Source organism: Impatiens glandulifera, chromosome 6 (genome assembly GCF_907164915.1).
Source record: "Impatiens glandulifera chromosome 6, dImpGla2.1, whole genome shotgun sequence".
Lineage (NCBI taxonomy): Eukaryota > Viridiplantae > Streptophyta > Magnoliopsida > Ericales > Balsaminaceae > Impatiens > Impatiens glandulifera.
In genome coordinates, this window is record NC_061867.1 from 29,309,939 (window position 1) to 29,334,003 (window position 24,065).

The 24,065-nt window shown below is 32.4% G+C and overlaps 2 protein-coding genes across 2 annotated transcripts; both read right to left on the reverse strand.

Annotated features, from left to right (window-relative positions):
• Nucleotides 1-708: 708 nt before the first annotated feature.
• On the reverse strand, nucleotides 709-3,893 carry LOC124941655 (acetate--CoA ligase CCL3-like). Its single transcript, XM_047481998.1, has 3 exons — nucleotides 3,631-3,893; nucleotides 1,886-2,476; nucleotides 709-1,780 (listed from the first exon to the last, which is right to left on the reverse strand). The coding sequence occupies exons 1-3, from the start codon at nucleotides 3,838-3,840 to the stop codon at nucleotides 884-886; spliced, it is 1,698 nt and encodes a 565-aa protein (XP_047337954.1). The 5' UTR covers nucleotides 3,841-3,893; the 3' UTR covers nucleotides 709-883.
• Nucleotides 3,894-13,306: 9,413 nt separating this feature from the next.
• LOC124941766 (GTP-binding protein SAR1A-like) lies at nucleotides 13,307-14,337 on the reverse strand. The gene is made up of 3 exons (XM_047482119.1): nucleotides 14,137-14,337; nucleotides 13,900-14,031; nucleotides 13,307-13,830 (listed from the first exon to the last, which is right to left on the reverse strand). The coding sequence occupies exons 1-3, from the start codon at nucleotides 14,263-14,265 to the stop codon at nucleotides 13,510-13,512; spliced, it is 582 nt and encodes a 193-aa protein (XP_047338075.1). The 5' UTR covers nucleotides 14,266-14,337; the 3' UTR covers nucleotides 13,307-13,509.
• Between the last annotated feature and the right edge of the window lie 9,728 nt (nucleotides 14,338-24,065).

A 24,065-nucleotide genomic window follows, 5' to 3' on the forward strand; every position in this document is an offset into this window, starting at 1 on the left:
AAAATTAATTATTATTATTATACAATTTCAAAATTTAACACGGTTAATTTTTTTTCTTGTTAAATGGATAAATTTGACAAATTTTATCAAGTTTATATATATATATAGAATTTTGTAACTTAATATACAAATTTGACACTTCCCTTCAATTTTATACATAAAATTAACATTTCTCTATTTATAAAACAAAATGTCAAATCAAATAAATTAATGATTAACGATTAAATTCGGACTTTTAGTAAAAAGGCCCAATTGGTTTAAATCAAAATTCAATTGTAACAAGTCATAAAAAATCTTTTTTTTTTCACCATCTAACTTATTTGAATAACCTTAATCTTTAAAAAAAATAAAAAAAAAAATAAATAAATAAAAATCTTAGATTTATCACTAATATTCTTTTCAAATTTTAATTGTAATTCACCATAAAAAGTTCCACCCCATTCGTCAATGTTCACATATAATTAAACCTTTTCAATCTCTTGTTGTGTCATTATTGTCTCCTTCTTTTTAATAAATCCAACAAATTTATTTATGCACACTTTCAAGTTTTAAGACTGAAAACTAGTTTTTACCATTTATTTTTAAGGAGGTTGAGGATCGATAGTATTATTTAAGCATACAATAATGTGATTTTAATACTTACATTTAGTAATGTTGTGACTTATAACATCACATTTATTGCATAATGCAAATTTCCATTCATTAAAGTAAAAACAAATTTATTGCCTCTATTAGAAAGAAGGGTTAAACATGGGCCTTTCAAGATGGTCTTTTGCCAATTAGGATTGTATTATTACACAAATATGCCGAGAATTTGATAGTTATTGTTTCTCAATAAAAGCATATTATCTTATTTGATTGGTGTTGTTTCTAAATAGAAACCTTAAAGTTTGCTTTGTTTCAAAGCTCCCATTTCTTCAACCTTCTTCCTCAACACATGTTTTTGCACCTTCCCAGTCGCGGTCTTCGGCAAAGGACCAAAAAAGACCGATTTCGGAACCCAATAAGCAGCCATTTTTGAACGACAAAACTTAATTATGTCCTCCGCCAATTGACCCTCGTTCGAATTATCCACACCTTTCTTCAAAGTCACAAACGCACACGGCGACTCTCCCCATCTCTCGTCTTTTCTCGCCACCACAGAGGCCTCCATAACCTTAGGATGTAAATACAACAAATTCTCCACCTCCACGCTACTTATATTCTCCCCACCCGATATAATGATGTCTTTTGACCTATCCTTCACTTCGATATACCCATCCTTATGTTTCACTCCAAGATCGCCAGAATGAAACCACCCGCCCGCAAAACTCTCCTCATTGGCTTTCGGATTTTTCAAATATCCCTTCATAACAACATTCCCGCGCATTACAATCTCTCCAATCGTTTTCCCATCCGACGGCACTGGCTTCATCGACTCTGTATCGACAACGTCTAATCCTTCCAAGCCAACATAACGAACGCCTTGTCGGGAGTGGAGCTTGGCTCGATTCTCCGACGAGAGCTCGTCCCATTCAGACTTCCACGCGCAAACGGTTGAGGGTCCATACGTTTCGGATAGTCCATAAGTGTGGGTGACACGAAAACCGAGTTCTGACATGGCGGAGAGAATAGGAGGAGGTGGCGCCGCCCCAGCTGTCATTACATCGACCACTCGATGAAGCGGGAGGATGGTTTCGTCCTCCCCTGCATTTATAATCGTGTTTAGCACGACAGGGGCGGCGCAGAAATGTGTCACACCATACTCTGCTATTGCTTTGTAAATCGCTCTAGCAGAAACCTAGAAGAACATATCTTATTAGCTGTTTTATGAAATCAAGATCTTTTGAGTTAATTTGTTTAGAAAACCTAAATAACCATACATTAAACCAGTTCAATTATTTACCTGGCGAAGACATATATTGGTTCCGCAGAGGGCAGCGAGTGTCCAAGGGAAACACCAACCGTTACAATGGAACATGGGTAAAGTCCATAGATAAACCGCTCCTTCATCAATCTTCCAAACAAGAGCGCAACTTAGAGCCATTAGATACGCACCACGATGATGCAACACGACTCCCTTAGGGCTAGCCGTGGTGCCAGAAGTGTATCCCAAAGAGATGCTTTGCCACTCGTCTTGTGGCGGTTTCCATTGATAATCAGGTTCACCGGTTTGCAAGAACTGTTCGTATTCCATAGCTCCTTTTGTCAGTGCATATTTCAATGATTTTGGGTCACAGGTTTCATCGGCTATGACAACTAACACAGGAGGGTTGAATTTGGTTTTAGTTTTTTCAGACCAGATTTTCAAGGCTTCCTCTGCTAATAAGAAAAATTCTTGATCCACAATTATAACCGCGGCAGAAGAATGCTCCAAAAGGAAAGCCACGGTCGAAGCGTTCAGACGAATATTAACAGGGTTAATCACAGCTCCTGACATTGGAATTCCAAAATGAGCTTCATATAGAGCAGGAATGTTTGGAGCGATTACAGCCACCTGTTTTTAGTACAATCAAGAGTTTTGTTTCCATCAAATTACAGGAATTCAAAGTACTATTAAAAATGAGTGAAATCAAAATATTTTATTAACAAATGGGTTGAAATCAAAATATGTTATTGACAAATGGGTTGAAATCAAATTATTTAATTAACAAATGGGTTGAAATCAAAATGTTTTACTAATAAATGGCTTGAAATTAAAATATTTTACTTACAAATGGGTAGCTTTTGAATTAGAGTTTCCACCTGCCTGATGATATCAGGCTTGACATCAAAAAGATTTGAAATCAAAACATTTTACTAATTTAAGAACTAATGCTTCTTCTCTAACAAAGACTTTATAATCCAATTATCTAAATGAGTAAAACCAACAAAACTAACTTTGAACTAGTTATAAAACAAATGAACATTCTAATAATAAAGGATAGAGATATAAGATATGCTATTCGATAAATATAAAGTTTTTAAAACATTTTTACTCCATCATTAAAGGGGTTATAAAAAAAAATGAATTTTCAGTTTTTGTAGAAAAAAAAAAGTCAGTTAATAATTAACCGAATTTTGGTTGGTGTTAGATTGAAACTAAGCCATTTTTTAATCATTTTGCCAAATAAAATGAGTATTTTGACTTAGTTAGTAGCATGGAGTGTTTTTGAGCCAAGACATTAATTAATAAATTAAACAATAAATAAAATATTAAATATAGCCTTAAAAGAAGGATCATTTTCTTTTATAAAAATTTAAAATTATTAAAAAAAAAAGAAAGAAAAAAAAATTAACACATGCTAAAATTCAAAAGAAAGTAACCTAACCTAATCTAGAAGATAAAGACAGGAAAACAGAGATTTCGATTCATCCCTATATCAAAAGAAGATTTGGAATAGAAGATAAAGACAGGAAAACAGAGATTTCGATTCATCCCTATAACAAAAGAAGATTTGGAAATCTTCTATTACAGTGACAAATGATTCATATTATATCAGAACTGAATTCTCCGATCTCAATGGAAAATGAAGTAATTATATGACTGATTAAATCTTTATAGCATCAATATATACAGTCCACAATTTTCCTTGTGATCGGAAATTATCTTTGGATTTCGATCATCGGTTTCAATGTTTAATCAGAATACTGAGAGACATAGAGATTTACCGTGCTACCGAAGGTGACGGAGCGGCGGTTAAGGGCAGAGGCCAATTGACAGCAGCGGCGATGCGTTTGGAGCCAAGTGTAGGTTCTTTCTCCGTGGATCACCGATTTGCGATTTGGATGAACCAACGCCGCCCTTTCTAGGAACAAAAGGGGAGTGAGGGCGGTGCAGTTGGCGGCGTTCTTCGGTAGGTCGTCAATATCTCTCACCATCGCTAAACCGTTCGGTTCTCTCTCTATATCTATCTCCAAGAGTGACAGAGCTATATGGATAATTAAATATATATATGTATCGAGAATTGTAATAAATGAAGATTGCGTATATAGATTTTTTTTTTCCAAATACGTTGTCATCCTATCCATCTATCACCGTATATTTTTATGTAAGACTTGTATGCGTTGAATTATTTAGGTTTTATTCGGTTCAATTTATTTTAATAATTAAAAAATATATATTATTTAATTATTTTTAATTTATTATATCACTTAATTTATTAATTAAAAATAATAAAATATTTTTTATTTTTAATTATTATTATTATTTATTTTATTTATATATCAATACACTCTAATTTTTTTTTAAAAATAATCATTACTTACATAATATTAATGAAAAATTATTATATTTTCTCCTTATAAATTAATTAAATGAAAATCAATCTTAAGATTGATAACCGAAATAACTTAAGAAGTAAAAAATGATAATTATTAATGGTTTTATGGAGGTGGAATGATTTTTAGTAAAATACTTATATTATAAACAAAATAAAAATATTTTAATATTTTAAGATATGATTTTTAAGGTTATTTGATTAACCTAAAACATAACAATAACAAGCTTTTGGAGTTTTTTTTAATGTTTGTCCATCTTTTATATAACTTTTTATTCAATAACCAATCATATTTATACTTTATAAAAATACATTAAATCATTAAATTATTCGTTAATTACATATTTTTATTTTATAAATTTATTAATTGCTTAATTTAAATTAATAATAATTAAAATAAATTAAATTAAAATATTATATATTAAAATAAAATACATTATATAAATATTAAAATAAAACATATTTTTATCTTTACTTAATTTACAAATATAATATAATATATATAATTAAATTAAACATATAATTTTTAACTAGTTAATTAAAAATTTTGATATAATCTAAATTAAAAAAATTTAAAAATATATTACAAACTAGTACACTCAAATAAAATATATTATAAGTTAATTTAAAATATATTTTATCTTTATAATATCTTTATGTATTATATTTAATCAGTTATATAATATATATTTATTTGAATTATTTATTTTTATTTTTATTTAATTTTATATATAAAATATATATAATTAAAATTAATAATTCCATCTCAAACTATTCAATTAAGAACTTGAAATACAATCTAAATTAAATATTATAAAAGCTAAAAAAAATATATTACATAAATTATTAAAATAAAATTATATTTTATCTTTATAATTTAATTTTATTTATACAACATTATTTTTCTTTATGTATTTTATTTTAACATTATATAATGTATATTTATTTGAATTATTTAATTTATATGTTTAATTTTAATTATAATTATATATATTATATTTATAAAATTAAGTAGGGAAAAATAAATGTGTTAGGTTAATATTGATGTAATATATTTTATTTTAATATATAATATAATATTTTATTTTATTTTATTTTAATTACTTAATTAAATATAATTAATTTTAATTATATATTTTATATCTATAAAATTAAGTAATAAATAATTTTATAAAAAATATGTTACCCACCTTCACATTCATTCTTTTCCTTCAATGTACTCACTTTTCATTTTTCTCAATATAGTTAGTTTTCCTTTTTATCACTATACACACTTTTCTAATTACTCTTCTAAAATACTCATCTCTCACCAAACCTATTAATTATAACTCATTATACCACACTCCATACTATAAATTACTTAATTTTATAAATATAAAATACATATATAATTAAAATTAATAATACTTAATTAAATAAAAATAAAATAATATTTATATGATTAAAATTAATAATACCCAATTATAAGTAAAATAAAAAATTAAAAAATTATATAATAAAATAAAATATTCTAAATAAATATTAAAATAACACATATTTTATCTTTACTTAATTTTATAAATATAATATATATAATTAAAATTAAACATATTAAATTAAATAATTTAAATATATATACCTTACATAAACTTAACATAAAGTTAAATGAATAATTAAAATTATAATTATAAAATATGTATTTTATTTTAATGTTTAGAAATTTGATTTAGTTTATAATATTTATTTGAATGGACAAGTAAAAAAAATTAATATATCTCAATTTATAATAATATTATTAATTAATAATAATATTAAAATAATATTTTAAATTCTTTAATTTAAAATAATCTAAAGAAGAAGAGTTTAAGATTAAATTAGGACTAATTATTGTTATAATTAAACTCTAATTAGAAAAATTAAAAATAGTTCGAGGTTAAAATATTGTATTTATTTTACCCAAATTAAACTCAAAAAGGGTTAAAATTATTTAATTATAATTTTAAACATAAATTATGTATAATTTATAGCTTAAAACAATTAAATAAATATCCAAAATACCCAAAAATAAAATAAATGAACATAAGTTTTCTCGGTTATGGGTTTTGACATGAGGTTCGTTTTCTCGTTCCCTATTGAAGAACATTACTGAGGATCAACGGTCTTAGGCTAAAACCTTAGGACCGAGTGTTCTTGTTTTGGTCCAAAATTTTAGAAGTCCATAAATTTTATTGGGATCATGAAATCATTACCCATAAACTACAATTTTAGGATCGTAAGTTCATATGATCATGAAGAACAAAAGTCCTAACATAAATCACAATTTTGAAGTCCTTATAAGAATCAATTTTAAAACACCATTTTTAGGTCTAATTTTTGGATCTTTCAAATTAGCCATTTAAGGTCTGATTTTTGTTCTATTAGCTTTGAAATGATAAATGTAGTTGATCTAAACCAAAACAAGAACATCATAACATCATTAAAATAGTTTTTGAAGATTGAATCAAAATCTAAAAAAATTCAAAAACAAGATTTGATCAATCATGATCAAAGTGATGAAACAATTACTTGGAATCCATCCTAACATGTTAACAAACATGTATAACAACTAATTGGATCAAAAAATCCGGATTAAAATCAAGAACACAGAACTTCAAAAATTCAATTTTTATGTTTGAATTTTAAGATTTTCAGTTTGATCAAATATGATCAAAACATGATTAAAGTTTCTTTAGAATCATTCTAAGACGTTAACAACCATGTATAACAACTAATTGGAAAAAAAACGGCTTAACTAAAAAATATGGGATTTTAAATAAATCAAGTTTTCAAATTTTAATTTTCTAAATTTTTATTTAAGTTGATTTGATCGATTCTCTTTCAACAAAAAGTTCATGTAAGATATGTGTAATGTTCTCAACAAGAAATCACACAGTCAAGATCAATAACAGATAAAATCCGATCAAATAAGAAAAAATTGAAAATTTTCAAATTTTACATTCACAGATCATGATACAAATGATATGGATGTATACCAACATCGGGAGACCATTCCTAGGGTGTGTTGGCAGTTATTCAAGGGCCTGGATCAAGACTTGGATTGTCGGGAAATGTTTTGAAAAAATCAGTTCATCTAAATCTTCAAAGCTTGAATTCAGATGATGAAATTGGGTGATTTTTTAATGATCATGTAGTGGACGGGTAAAGAGTATTTATAGTGCCTTTAAGGCGGTTAGGGAGGGGTAATAGAAGTCGGATTTTCCCTTCTCCGATCTTATCCCTAAATTGTGGAAACCTTATCTACGACAGGATAAGGCTGGAGGATAAGGGGGAAATGTAGGCGCTGATGAGGGGGAGTCGTGGCCGAAATTTGAAGCAATAAGGATGCCCGTAGCATGAGATGGAGCTTATGGAAGAATCGCGTCAGCGAGGTCATGATTCTAGCGAGCCCCGCGTCCCAGCATAGGAGAAACTTGAAACGACGTCGTTTAGGCAAACGACGTTCGTGTTCCATCCGCAGTCAATGGTATTGACTAATGGGGTTAGTCCATCCCGTTAGTTGAATCGGTGCGGGCGAGCGCGCTGGTTTTGTTGTAGCAGGATCTGGCGCGTTCTGGGCTGTTGGATGAGATCTGGACGCTCATCTGATGGTCTAGAATCCTACTGCAGTTTTCTACACAGGATTATTAGATTTTATTTTTATTTAAAAGCCTTATTAAAATCAATTTTTAATATCTTTTAAATTCATTTCTTCACCAAAAATTTTACAAAAACTATTTCTGGAATCATAACAGAAATTAGTATCATAATTTATTTTTTTCGGTATTTTTGGTTATTTTATTTAACTGGTTTAAGTCATGAATTAAACATAATTCTTTATTAAATCCCAATTAAATATTTTTAACATTTTTTTTTTATAATTTACATCAAATAAATATAATATTTTATCCTCAAATTATTTTTGAAATTTTGAACAATTTCTTTAATTAAAATTTATTTATCACAATAATTAACCTTTAATTAGGTTTTAATTCTTTCTTTGAGTTATTTTAAATATAAAAAATAAAATATTATTTTAATATTAGTTGAAAATAGGATAAATCAAATTTTCATGTTTATAAACAATTTTGACCCAAAACTTTTTTTTCAAAAACTTATACATTTCATCAACCCTTAAATCTAAGAGTCAAACGTTAAAGTTTATTATTATTTTTTTTCTATAAAAATACAATCAAATATTAATTATTAATACCATCACATAATTTTATTTTATTTTTGCTTTTTTTTTAGCTTTAACTCTCTCTCTTTTTCTTATAAACATTTATTAACTACTTTAATTTTTTTTTCTACCTTCTCTATTTCAATTATCTGGTATAACAACATTAATAAGGTGACAACTAGATTCCTATCAAATTTAATCAAAGTCTCTCAATCGGACTGGAAAGGATAATATAAGACTTTTCAATGGTAACTTGATTAGTGCCCATTTATAAGTGTACAAATTGAACACAAGATTTTTCTCCTAAATAAAATTGAGTCACAATTTTTACTCAGTAAATATCTTACTAGAATAATGCTTACCATTTGCTTATTTGTCTCGTCAAAAGTTTTTATTCAAATGTCTCAACCACAAAGATTATCATTGTTTACATCATTTTATTGATTAACCTATATCCTTATCAAGTAACTTTTCATATACAACATTTTCCCTTCAAATTACAAAAAAAACATTATGTACCCAAGGCGGATCTATGCTCTCGATTCTCACCCTGAAAAAATTATTATTTTAAAAAATATGACATTATCTCTAATTTTTTTTATTTTTTTTCTATTAATATAATATTTGTTTATCTAACTCTTAAAAATCACAAAAATCAATCTTTATTTATTCGTTTTATTCATAATTTTTTCAAGTAAACTAACACTTTTATTCAAATGAAATTTCAGGATCCATGATATCTACCAATCATTTTTACACTTACATTTCCTTTCTTCCATTATTGGAACCCATCCATTTTTAAAACTGACATTCCCACCATTTTGATCATCGATGACTGCGCCGAGCAGACCAGTAGAGGAGATTGTGGACGAAGAGTTTAGCGCCAATCAAACACTCACAATTTCAAGGGAAGATCTATGTACAAGCATACCTGGGAAGGTAGTCCAAAATATTTTATATGCAAATGACAATAATGATGGAAAAATACGATTGTTATTGATAGTTTTCTGTCACTAGAGAGAAATAATGACAGTTCTAAGTACTTTTTGTTTATTTACTTGATATCATTAACATTCTATCCCGGGTAAATTTTAAATATCGTATGAAAGAATCTCAAAGTTAGAAACAAGTTTAAATATCTTTCATAGGTTATAAGTGAGGAGAATCAGGATTCACCATTTTTTAGCTCGGATTTTTGTTTTTTTTTTGCTCAAGTTTGTTTGAGTTGATTCCAGTGCTTGTAAGTTGTCCCTAGAAAGTCTTTGAAGTTGTAGGAGCCATTTGCATGCAATCATTCATAGGTTAGAGCATTCAATTTTGTAAAAATTCAATTGCAATTTAAAATTTTGAATTGTGTAATTGGAGTTGTTAGAGTTAATATATGTTTTGAATCTATTCTATATAACATAATAGGTTGATTTAAAATTTATAAAATTGATTGGAATTACATCAGAAACATATAAATTTTAAAATTTTAAAATTATTTGAAATTGTGTGTTTGTTCTTGGACGATTCTTAGAACTTCTAGGGTGTTTCTAGTTGATCCTTAGGTTATATAGAATGATTTTAGAATAGATGAAATCAACCCATAGCTTAATTTATGGTTTATTTTTAATTTTTTTAAATTTTGAATTTGTTTGAAATGTGATTTTCGAAATTGTTTATTAAGTTATAGTATTTAGACTTGTGCTTGCATACATGGTCTGGAATGGTTATGGTTCATGTTTTAATCAATTCATATGCTTCAAAATGAAACAAATTGAGTTTAAATTTTTACAAAACTTAGGAAAACTGAAATGTGAAGATTGATTGGGATTGTGTATAGTTCCAAATGCTTTGAAACTTAGACATAATTTTAGATCTCTCTCTTTCCTATTGATTTCTTATAAGGATTTGCTCAATTCAGCTTATGTGAGCTTCCAAGCCTGCAAGATTATGTCTCAAACTCCAAAAAAAGGTCAAATTTGGTTGGTCAACAAATTGAGCTTGCGTTGACCTAATATCATGAACTTAATATTATCCAAATTAGTTAATTCTTGAACTGTGATAAATAACATATTTATCTACAACTCATATTAGACAAAATATTTCCAGTTTGTGAGCTAAGACCATCTCCAACGGGCACGCAAATCTCATTATGCGTGCCCATTCTTTTTCTAACCGGATCCCATACTTGAACGCAAAATGCGTTTTACTGATTCTCTCTCCACGGCCAACGCATATATGCGTTGGTACTGTTCCTCCCTAATTTTTGGTCATTTTTTCAAAATGGCCCTAATCTATTTTATTATTATTATTTTTTATATAACTGTAAATATTTATAATACAAATTGATCATTCAACTTATTTTTTTTACTTTTAAAATAAGAACTTATAATATTTTTTTAATTAAATCATTAAATTGTATTATAGTTGATATTTTATTTAATTTATTTTATATTTTTACTTTATATTTTATAAATAAAATTTTATAATTGTATTATACTTGAATTGATACATTAATGTTTTTTTATTAATAATATTTGTTTTAATATAATATGTTTGTTTATTTAAATGTATTATTGAATTATTTGTTGGTATGAATTTATGATATATAATTAATTTTATTAAATGAATGAGAAAAGATTGAGGTTAAATATGTAAAGTTAATAAATATATAGATAAGGTTAATAAGGTTAAAAAGTTAGTGTAAGAAAAGAATATTTTTTTGAGTTTGGAAATGGGTTTTTGGGTTGGAGATGAATTAATGTTTGATGTGATGTTTATTGTATTTTGAGTTTGAGAATGGGTTTATGGGTTGGAGATGGTCTAAGACAGTGTAAATTATTTGATAAACTAGAAAAGTTTCCAACTGTTTTTGGTCATTTTGTTAGATAATTTTTAAATGATAATTGTGAACTGATCTGAATTGTAAATGAGTTGTTTCTTGAACTGCCGATAGATAACACATTCATCTATGATTTTGTCTTTGATGATAATTTTCTATTTAATAGTCTAAGGTCTTGTTTGGAGGACTCTAAGATGACCAAAAACCAAACCACAAAAAAGAAAAGAAAAAAATGAAGTTATGTTTGTTTGGATCACAATTTCATGTCTCATTTCCATTTTTGTAACAAAATAAAGGTTTATAAATAATAATAAAAATAAAAAAGACAATAAAACCCCATTATGTGATTATTTCAGAATTAACGTTTGAATTGAAATTTCAGTTACTTTCTTAAAATTTATTTTGCTATATGGTGTGTTATATTATCTTTTTCACTATTTATTTTGGTTGTATCATGACTATATACTTAGATGTATGTTAGGAATAGAATATCCCAAACCAAAAAGAATGTTAGGATCAGAACATATCTTTTAGACGCATAATAGATTCCGGAAAAACTTATAATTAAAGGTAAATAAAAGATTTTTATAAATGGTAAATAATTTAGAGTAAAGACAGTCGTGTAACATATCACTGTTACAATTTCTAAGTGTAACTAAGACTATCTCTAACCCACAAATTCATTCTTAAATCCAAAATGCAGTAAACGTGATATCAAACAGTCATCTTCAATCCATAAATACATTTACAAACCCAAAAGAATATTCTTATAATATTTGCATGACAAAAAAATGGTATAATGAACAGTCATGACGCATATATGCTTTTTTTAGAGGGAGAGTGAAATCCCCAGTATGCAGTTGCGTTTGCCGGCCTATTGGAGCAAAATTTGCGTTTTCGTTTGCGTATCCAGGCCGGTTGGAGATTCTCTAATCATAAAAAATACTCGTAATCTCTTAAGTTGCGTCATTCAGATGCTTTATCATTCTTTCTCTGACGACTCTTAATAAGTTAAAGTTGATTAGAAGCGAGCCCTACTTTATTCTCTAATCTCATTTACCGACCTTTGAAGAGTGTCAAAATCTTCGTATTGTTTTACCATATTCAAACATAATGTAAGCACGTAATAACAGTGATCAAGTTTGGGGCGTTTTTCAACTACAAAAATAGATCAAAAGAAAATAATCAAAAAGAAAAACACATATTCAATTGCCCAAAGACACCATCATTTCACATGTGTATGCATTTGTTAATACCAATTATCAATGCAAATAAAAGCTTTATTGTAGTAGTGTTTAGCTCACCCAATGGATAAATCATCACGGGCACAGGAAAGGCTACACAACAAATGTTTTACTTGAAGAGGAACTTTGATTCAAGGATGTTACAATTTTCTTTGCTGGTCAAAAGACGACTATTAGCCTGGACCCAAATAAAGTGAACAATGTTGGATAACCATTAGCTTGGACACAAATAAAGTGAACAATATACAGTATTGGATAGTTAGACAAAACCGATGACTAAATTGAAGAAATTGCTTGAACAAAGAGATATGAACTTAATAAAAGAAAATTTACCAGATGTGGGAATAGATCTCAATTGAAAAACTCAACATCAAACCTTATTGACTCTGAAACCTTACATAATTTCGACAAAAATTCTACAATAGTTCGAGATGAAGAGAAAATCGAGCAACCATCAATGCAGAACCAAACTTTTAAGGTTTTAAAATGAGAAAGCTTATCCATTTAATTTTTAAGACTTGTTAGCTTGTTAACTTGATACATTTTTTAACATACAAAAGTGTGGTGTGGTCTTTACAACAAAGTTTTGTACTATATTTAACATATTATGTTTAGAGAAAAAGTATATTAGAATGATTGAGGCAAGTAATTGGAGATGAAGATTTCAATTACCATCCCAATCTTCTCCAAATTTCAATTAAATAGTTATGCATATATCTCTTCTTCTAATCACCCATTCTCAAATCCACTATTTGAATGTAGACCAAAATAAAAATATAGATTGGACCATGTAGTGGAGATCTACTCATATAACACTCAATTTTAACAAAATTTCAAAAATAACATATGCATCGATATATGTTACTACATTGGGGTTAAATTATCATACCACAAGATCTATGATACAATATTTAACCTTTAATTTCTCTAAACAACAACTTCAACAAAGTACACAAAGAAATAGCAAGGAAAACAACAATACACTAAAACAACTATAGATAAATCTTACTTAATATATTGAGACAACCATTTAAACCCATCTCCATAACCCATCTTCCTCACAATGCTACACATAAACACTTCAATGGGTCGTACATTAGACCCCTCCAGATCAACCTTCCCCTTTCCTGTTGTAACTCCACTTAAACCCAAATAGTATCTAAGTTCATCCTCTGAAGCAGCATAAGGTATGTCAATCTTATTTCCCAACACAACAAATGGGACATTTCTAAGATCTTCATCTGAAAGCAAAGCATCCAACTCTTTTTTTGATTCCCCTAACCTCTCTTTATCATAAGCATCCACTAGATAAACTACAGCATCAACCTACAGTCAGATTATTAAGCAATTTCATCAGATCCATCGATTTTATCAGAATTATAGTCCGAAATTTACCTTAGCATAATAATCCTTCCAGACTCTTCGAGCTATCTGATGACCTCCTAGGTCAAATGCCTTGAACTTAATTTGTCCAATATTCAATTCCTCTGATGTAGGATATTGAGTCGGTTGATGTTGTACCAATCTCTGGTAAAAAAACAAACCCACAAATAATAACTCTTTTAAAATCGATCCGATACTATATATTCAATGAACAAATCAACTAAATCTGCGAGCGAAACAAAAGAGTACCTCGTCTTTCAACATGTGGAGCAGAGTTGTCTTTCCAGCATTATCGAGCCCTAAAAATAAGATCTTGGCCTCTTTCTGCCAAAGGCCAAGAGATGCTAGAACTCCATAGAACCAATCTACTATGAACATGATTCAAAATTAGACTATCCTCCAAATAAATATCGCAGAAAAGTACCTTTTGTGTTTACCGGATATTATTGTCTGAGGGAAGACGATGATGGTCTAATAAAATATATAGGGAGAATATAAATTCATTTTCTATAAAATTTTATAATTAACCGCTTTGACCGGTGTGTACATGCTGCTCGTGGAAAAGACTAGAAAAGTTGATGGCGGGAAGCACGACGGTAACTGGTAGTAGCCGGTTGTGAGGAAAGAAAATCCTACGTGGCTCTTGATTATTGATGGATTTACGTCATCGGAACGGAATGACCAATTAAACGAAGACCCGTGAACAAGTAATTAAATGGAAAAAAGAAAAGAAAAAGAAAAAGAAGAAAGGCTTATGTTCCGTTTGAGATGAAGAAGGGCAAAAATATGGTAATTTTTATGTAGAGTCGACCTTGTTTCATGTTGCGTTATTTGAATTTTTTATTATTTTTTTAACGATTTATTAGATTATAAATTAAATTATTTAAAATTTTAATGCATACAAATTATTACAACTATCTTCTAATCAAGAAGCTTAGTTCAATTAAGACACATGTTACAATAATGTAGCAAAGTTCAGAATTTATAAGTGAATTTTAAGGAAATTTATTGTGAATGAATCTTCACAATATTTTTATCAATTAATTTTATGCCTTTATATTCAATCTTATAGAAAAGATATAAAAAAAAAAAAAAAAGGGAGAGAACACCATCTCAGAATATATATTCTTTGTAAAGACCTTAACATCTAATAATTTATTAATGAATTTAGTACAGAAACTTAATAATTTAAAAACACTTCTAGGCCCTTATCAGGAGTAAAAAAAATGATTGGTATTAATTTTAAGTATTTAGAATTTTTTTCATAAAAATATTTAAATGATGTTAATATAAAATAATAATAATTTAAAATATATAATATTTAAATATTTTAATTAATAAATTAAGTGATAGGATAAAGGAGAGATGAATATAGTGTTTAATTAATTTGTGATATTTAAATAATCCAAATTTACCAAAATCTTAATATATAATTTTATAATATATATTTTTCTTTCACTTAATTATTTTTTTTAAAATGGTCCATTTATTTAAAAAGTCGTTTAAGTACAACGATAAAAGCATAACATTAAAAAAAAGTTATGTACAAATTGAATACCATATTAGAATAATTAATTGACTTAAATATCTTTAAAAAGCGCAATAAGATCTTTACACGAATCCATAGGTTTTTCGGATCTAATCTCTGGCATCGTCATGATAATGACATTGCGAATAATCCTTAATGACCTACTTTCATTGTTAAAAGTTCACCGATTTCTTTCCAACCAAATTTTCCAATAAAAAATTATAGGGATAAAGACTCATCTTCTAAGTTTCCATTTTTAGTCGCCCCAATCCATGTCTTCCAATAGCCACTTACAGTTTCTGGCATATATAACCTATTGTATTCCAATCAAATCACACAAGACTCCATATACTTGCAATCACGTGACAATGTAAAAGTAATGAGAAGTTGTCTCAACCTCTTTGTAACATATACGACAATGACTCACAATAATCATACCTTTTTTTCATACATACATCGTTAGTGAGAATTCCACCGTGAATAATACTCCAACCAAAAAATGAGATCGTGGTAGACACTTAGACTCCCATAAATTTTCTCAACAAATATCAATCAACCTAATTTTATTGAACAAAGTGTAACAATGTCCCACATTAAAGTTATTCAAATCACGTCACCGCATAGAATCATGAGAAGTCGGATTTAACCCTTATTTCTAACCATGAAAAAAGTCTATCATTGGACATGTTTTCTTCACTGTTCAATCTTCTTCTATGATAGGATCGACTTTATCAGTAGAGACGGGAGTCTGGCTAATGATGAAGGCTTATGAAAAACGGTTTGATAGAAATCCTGTTAGGGATTAATATCTCTTTCTATTCTACGCAAACTTGTGTAAACACTTGAAACAGATTCAAGGCGGATTTGTTTACTTGGGTTTGAAGCAGAAGATGAAATATGAAAAGATGACAGAAAAGAAGAACACAACAGTTTGTTTATGGATGTTCGGAGAAACTCTCCTACGTCACCCTTTCTTCCAACCACCGGAAGGATTCACTATATGATGAGAATCAAATACAGTTTACACACACACTTAGCTCACTATTGAACAGAACACTTTCTGTTCAATTACAAGAAGATGAAGAATATCACTCAGCTAATGGTGTTTTGATTCTAGCTCTCTCTCTCGATTCATACACAGTACAATTAGAAAGAAGCTTCACAAAATAACTTCAGTAAGCAAGATGATTGAGTAGTCTCTCTCTGCAAAATCAGAATGCTTGTTCGTAAGATTGGTTAAGGCAAGATCCGATGCTTCGTCCGTTGCTCTAAGGATCGATTAAATACTGAGCAGGAGCTAACGGTCGAATCTTCAAGAATGATATGTGGCGCCCTTCTATTGGAAAGCCTTAATTGTACACAGCAGGTTCTGAGCACAAGGATCGTGGCCGTACTGAACTGGTAGTGCGCCAAATATTCCATCAGGGATGTACCTGCAAAACGGGTAATGTGAGGAAAATTCTCTTACGTGGCATTCCTTGATTGGATGAATATAGCTGTTGTACTAATCTTCACAGGAAAGTGGAGCAGAAGTAGCGTACAACTATAGCACGTGGGTAGGAGAAATGTTAGATTCAAGCGTACTGTTTGAACAGAGCATTAGACGTATTTCAGTTAGACGGATTTGGGAAAATCAGTCTAATGAAATAAGTCAACTCCTTCTAATGAAAAACGTCTATTAGACCGCCTAGTCTAATATAATTAGACTCGCGTCTAATTTACATAACCATTAGATGGGTACGTCTAACTCCACTAAGTTAGACTACACGTCTAATTCCGGTTCTACCTCAGACTTGTCTGAAAGAGTTAGACTCACGTCTAACTTTCAATTAATTAGACAACCCGTCTAATTATAATAACCATTAGACCGGCACGTCTAACTCCACTGAGTTAGACTACCACGTCTAATTCCAGTTCTACCTCAGACTAATCTGAAGGAGTTAGACCCACGTCTAACTTTCAATTAATTAGACAACCCGTCTAATTATAATAATCATTAGACCGGCACGTCTAACTCCACTAAGTTAGACTACCACGTCTAATTCCGGTTCTACCTCAGACTAATCTGAAGGAGTTAGAATCACGTCTAACTTTCAATTAATTAGACAACCCGTCTAATTATAACATAACCATTAGACCGGTACGTCTAACTCCACTGAGTTAGACTACCACGTCTAATTTTGGTTCTACTTCAGACTAATCTGAAGGAGTTAGACTCACGTCTAACTTTCACTAATTAGACAACCCGTCTAATTCCGCGTATTCATTAGACTACCCGTCTAATTCTTTACACGTCTATTAGACTTACACGTCTAACTCCGATGAGTTAGACTGTACCTCTAATTCTATTAGACTCACGTCTAATTCTGCGTATTCATTAGACTATCCGTCTAATTCTTTACACGTCTATTAGACTTACACGTCTAACTCCGATGAGTTAGACTATACGTCTAATTTTGTGTATTCATTAGACTACCCGTCTAATTCTTTACACGTCTATTAGACTTACACGTCTAACTCCGATGAGTTAGACTGTACGTCTAATTCTATTAGACTCACGTCTAATTCTGTGTATTCATTAGACTACCCGTCTAATTCTTTACACGTCTATTAGACTTACACGTCTAACCCCTTTAGACTATTAGACTACTCGTCTAACTCCGTTGACTTAGACTGTGCGTCTAATTCCATTAGACCTGCGTCTAATTTTATGCGAATGGAGATCAAAATCGGTCTAATGACCCTCATTAGATCCAAGTCTAATAACATGCTGTCTTAATACACCTATATTGAAACTTATAAATTATTTCATCATCAAAATATCAGGGGATAAATTATTTCAACACTTAGTCAAAATAATTTGACCCAACAATTTCCCTATTTTTGATGATGAAGAAATTGCAAACCTGCATACATATAACACGACATGCATTCATCCAATAAATAAACAAACAACTTGTTCACTTACACCAACCATTCAAAAGAACCAGTATTCGAAAAGCTTATCAAAAACCATGTTCAGTAAAGTTAAATAGAGTAAAAGAAGAGAGATCATTGTTCTTCCCTTTTTACTCGAGGATCGGTTGGACTCATTTCTTGCCCGGGAAGCATGTTCATGAAATGAGGATAGCTGCGACCTCCACGACCTCCTGTATTTGATCTTCCTCCACGTTCAGCAACACTGCCACATCCACCTTGATCAATATTGGACAACCTACTCCGGCCGCTACCATTTCTACCACCGCCTCTCTTGGTTGGCCTAGGATTGTCATCAGAACAAAGGGCCCGCCTGGATCTTATCCCGGTTGCTATGCCATCTTTCCTCCTGCTAGACTCCCCTTGAACTGGTCGAGGTTGAGCACTTTCATAATTTCCCAAAGCATCTTCCTTAGCTTGAAACTTCTTGGCAAGGTTCTTGGCAAAAGCTTGTCGTTCATTGTCGTTTCGGTTCATGCAACCCTTCATTTCTACCAGCTGATTCTTCACCAAAGCGAATTCATCCAAGGTTTCCTTGTGGCGTTCGTCATTGATGTGCCTCTCAATGTCAAATAGTTCAGTGTGGTGGTTGAAGCTTTTCTGTTGAAATTTTGAAAACTTAACATTTGAGACATGAGTCTCATAAGTATTCATCTTCAGGGTCTTATCCAGCTCAGTTAGGATTTTGAACATGTTGCTTAAATTCGCTCTTTCCTCTTCCCTAGAGATCATTGACTGACACATAGTCTTCTGCATCGAGGAAAGCATAGATTTCATAGATCTTAACAATTCATTTCCTCCAGCGGATGGACCTTCGTGAGAGGACACTTCTTCAGATTCAGCCACCATACTTTGAATAGGCTCAAAGTTAGTATGAACCTGCAAGGATTGCTCAGGCTGATTAACTTCAGCATCCTTAGCCGCTTTCTCTTGTGCCTCTTCATCATCAACTTCTCTTTGGGCTTTTTCAAATCTTTCGAGCAAACTTCCAGAATAGTGACGGGGAGTGGTTATGTTTTCGTGAACACTTCCCACGACACCTTTCGGAAATAAGTAGGTCTTAACAAACTTAGGTTGCTCATCCTATTCCTCCTCAGACGAGGAACTTTTTTCTTCATCACCTTTTTCTTTAGAGGGTTCCCCTCAGTTCTTGCAGTCTCTGGCTGAGTTGCCTCGGCCAGTTTTTCTTGAACACCCTCTGTTCTCGCAACAGGGGTTATAATCACATCTTCTTCAGAAGGAGCTTTCGAAGCCTCCTCAGCTACACTTTCCACGATTACTTCTTCAACATTTTTCTCAAGAGCTTGTTCAGGCTCTTGATCATTCACCATTGTTTCATCTTCATTTGGAAGCTCTTGAACAAGGTGATCTTGAATGCGTCTCTCTTCGGCAGACAGGGTCCCGAATTCGATCAGGAGAGCATCATCTGATTCATCGGCATTTGGAATATCCATGGCATCTTCTTCGTTGAGCGGTTCTGCGCTAGAGCAATCGGCGCCATGAATGTATCTGGATGCGGAAGAGACATAGCCTTCCATGATATCATTCAACTTCTTCAGCACTTTGGCTTTAACAACAGCTCCTTTTGCGTCAGGGTTGAAGTTTGCTTTCCTGGCTTCATAGATTGGAAATAGGGTTTTCCCAAGAATGCAAGCTTCCACCAGTTCTCTTTTGTTCAATGCTTCACCCACCTCTGAAGTTCTTGCCCACTTCAGGACCTTCTTCTCATTTGCCACTCTCTTCTTCCATTCTTTCGTTATGGCAGCATTGGACAGAGAGTCATTGTATTTAGAGGACAGCCTCTCAGTACGCCAGGAATCATAGATTTCTAATTTCTCAGATGAAAGAACCTTTACTTGATCCAAAATGAGATCAACGATTCCTCTTGCTTCAGACACCCTCTCAGGGGCTTGAAGAGCAGTAGACTTACCTTTTCCAACAACCTCTACAGGTTTTGGAACAGGTCTTGGTTCACCAATAACGATTCCTTGTGTCCCTTTCCTGGCCCGCAACACTTCGAAGGCCGATTGAGGTTTCAAACAGAGCTCAGCAGGAAGGTCTCTACAAACGATCTTTCCAACTACCAAGGAATCCTTGGAGGCATGAATGAGGGTTCACCAACAACAATGGTAGAAACAGCACCTTGTTCTAGTATAGACAACTCTGTAGCACCGCCGGCTACCTGATCAGATTGAGTAACAGGGGATTCTGCCCTGTTAATAGATTCAACAATTGGACCGGCTGACTCAACAGCAGGCCCTTCAGCAGATTCTCTCAAGGGAGAGAAAACAAATTCGGCTTGTTCCACTTCGGGAACAACAAATTTTGGCACAGCAGCCAAAGACTTAGAAGACGTTATCTTAGCAAATTTAGACGCACGGGGCGCCTTTGTCTTCTTCTCCTTTGAGGCATAAGACCTTGAAGGTTTCCTTAAGAAGGTTGAGGGAGTAGATAGAGATGTCATCGGGGTTGCAGCAAGTACGCCTGGACCTTGATTTACCCTTGAATCGACGGATTCCGTGTCCTTCTGACTTGGACTCTTCATGTTGGAGGAACTGGCCTCCGATTCATTCACGGTTCTGGTTCTCTTTGCCCTTGTTGACAAAATAAAAGTAGAGGGCTTTGATCGGGTGGAAGGCCTTCCACCAGTCTGGAAACTAGAGGCCCCAGAAGCAAATTCTAGATTGTTCTTCACCCTCAACAGAGTGCTGGCCACCGTAGATGCAGTAAAAACTTTTGCAGAGTTAATCTGCGCCGGTTCACCGACAGGAACCCCCAGAAACTTCAACAGGTGGCTCAGTTGAGCCGCATAGGGGATACTCTCCTTGTTACTCTGGCAGATGGAGTAACACAGATTCTGGAACAGGGTATGACCCTAGTTCACTTGGATTCCTTTGGAAATGGCGCACACATAGTCAAAACGGTCTTGACTGTAGAGGTTGAACGAGCCGGACTTCCCTTGCAGCGCCTTCGCCACCACGTCATTCAGAAGAATAAAGTGGGGTTTGAATACCTTCTTATATCCATTCACATAGATTTTAGAACCATCAGCAGAGAAGGAAGTCTTCATTTCCTCCATGACTTCAGAAGAGAGCACCAGGTCGAACATATGACCCTCCGTTGGAAGTTTAAAGAACTCCGCATACACTGCTTCGTCAAAAGAAATCTCCTTTCCATTAACGGTTGCTACGATGGAATCATCCACCATAACCGCCGTTTTGAAGAACTTGCGAACTTCATCTTCATAGAAGATGAACGGTCCGCCCAGATACTTCCTTAACCCAGAATATTCTAGTGTTTGGAACATCTTCACCTCTTCCGACTGATCAAAGGAGTACACCGATGGAAAGTCCACCTGCAAAGTACAGTGGCCGAGTGTGATTTTCTTCACCATTTTGAGAGAATATGAATCGATATGATATTTCAGAGAGTTTAGTGAGAGAAATGCAAGAAAACTAGGGTTCTTAGGAATTTCAAGAGATTGAAAGTTTTCAAAATCATGCAGGAATATCCTTATATAAATGAAAGATGAAAATACTGAATAACCGTCTATTCTAGGGGTATGGCCCATTAATAAATGTTAGACGTCATTTTTCAAGAAGTAATCATTAAAAATGAGGGTATATTAGTCATTTTCTTTAAACTTGATAGACACGTGTCTTTATGTTATTAAGAGATGACTGTTCGATATTTTGAGCGGGAAAAGTAGATAGCTCTCAGCGTGTGACAGCTGTCCCTGATCAGTCTAATCGGCAAGTAGTTAGACGTTTTTCTTACTTCACAAATAACACAGCGTCTATTAGACGAATGAGTGTATTAGACGTATACGTCTAATTCCGTGTTTATAACAAATCCGTCTAATGTTTATTAGACGTGTACGTCTAATTCCGCATAAGCACCACGTGTTAGACATGTGTTTATTAGACGTGAGCATCCTTTTGCTCAAGACGTAAAAACGTCTAACGTCTATTAGACGTGTCCATCTAATTGCGTGGATATAAAATCCCAACATATAGACTTAGATGTATGGATTGTGAATAAAAATACGTCTAAGTACATGCTTTTTCTTTTAGACAGCCTTGTCTAATTAGACCGATTAAGGATATTCGTCTAGAGAATATCTTTAATTCCAAAGAAATTTTCCTTCTCAAAAAAATGAGTATGGACAAAAGAGTTTTATAAACAATTTTTGTGGTCTAAAGACCAAAAAATATTTTTAACAGATAAAAACAATTGTTCTTCCAGAATGGCAAGTGCCATTGTTGATCTTCCAAGCTGTGTACTCAGATGAGTACTCTTCTAGCTTCCTTCCTGCTATCCTCCTACATCACCTCAGTTTCCTGAGTTCCTTCCTCATCTTCTCTGGCCATGAAGCAAGCCACGTCTTCTTCATCGCTTTCACTGGATGAGAAGTACGAGCCACGACTGCTTCCCTTGTTCTTTCCGTCACCGGCCATAAGAGCCTTCAGCTCTTTTCCATCTTCCTTGGCATCTTCACACTTTGGCTTCCGGCATTCCGATGCATAATGACCTTTAATACCACAGTTAAAACAAGTAACATTAGATTTAGATTTTCTATTATCATTAGAATTTGAAGAGTTTGAGTTAGAGTTGCTCTTCTTCATGAAGTCGCCAAACTTCTTCACAAAGAGAGACATGGCATCGCTGCTCAGCTGCTGAGCTGCCATCTTCACGTCCGGAGCAGTTGGTGGCTCTTCAGCAGTCACCAACGCCTTGGCAATAATAACGGACGAGGGTTGATCTTCTTCCATCCTACAGTTCAGCTCGAACTCATAGGCCTTGAGGTCAGCGAAGAGATCAAAGAGAGAGATCTTGTTTAGATCCTTGGATTCTCTCATCGCCATAGTCTTTATGTCCCATTCCCTTGGAAGAGCACGCATAACCTTGATAGCAAGCTCCCGGTTGCTATAGGTCTTGCCTAGGATGGACATAGAGGAGACGATCTTGCTGAATCTGGTGTCGAAATCATTCATTGTTTCACCAGGACGCATTTTGAAGTTGTCGAACTGTTGAGTGGCAACCATGATCTTGTTTTCCTTGGTTTGCTCGTTGCCCTCACACAGTTGAGTGAGTCTGTCCCAGACCTCTTTGGCAGTGTCACATTCGATGATGTAGTTGAATATACTGTCATCGAGGGATCTGTACAGAACATCAAGAGCCATGTTGTTGAGGTTGTTTTGCCTCTTTTCATCAGCAGTCTAGTCGGCCTTCTCCTTATCAATCTTGATAGGACCTTCTGTGACAACACTCCACATGTCATCATGAAGAGAAGAGAGATGAGCACGAACCCTTTTCTTTCAAACAATATAGTTTTCGCGAGTGAAAGTTGGAATGGCTGTAGCACTGACATCTTTGGGTATGTTAGACATATTTCAGGAAAGTCTTGAGAATAGAAACAGGGCTCTGATACCAATTGATAGGATCGGTTTTATCAGTAGAGACGGGGGTCTGGCTAATGATGAAGGCTTATAAAAAACAGTTTGATAGAAATCCTGTTAGGGATTAATATCTCTTTCTATTCTACGCAAACTTGTGTAAACACTTGAAACAGATTCAAGGCGGAATTGTTTACTTGGGTTTGAAGCACAAGATGAAATATGAAAAGATGACAGAAAAGAAGAACACAACAGTTTGTTTATGGATGTTCGGAGAA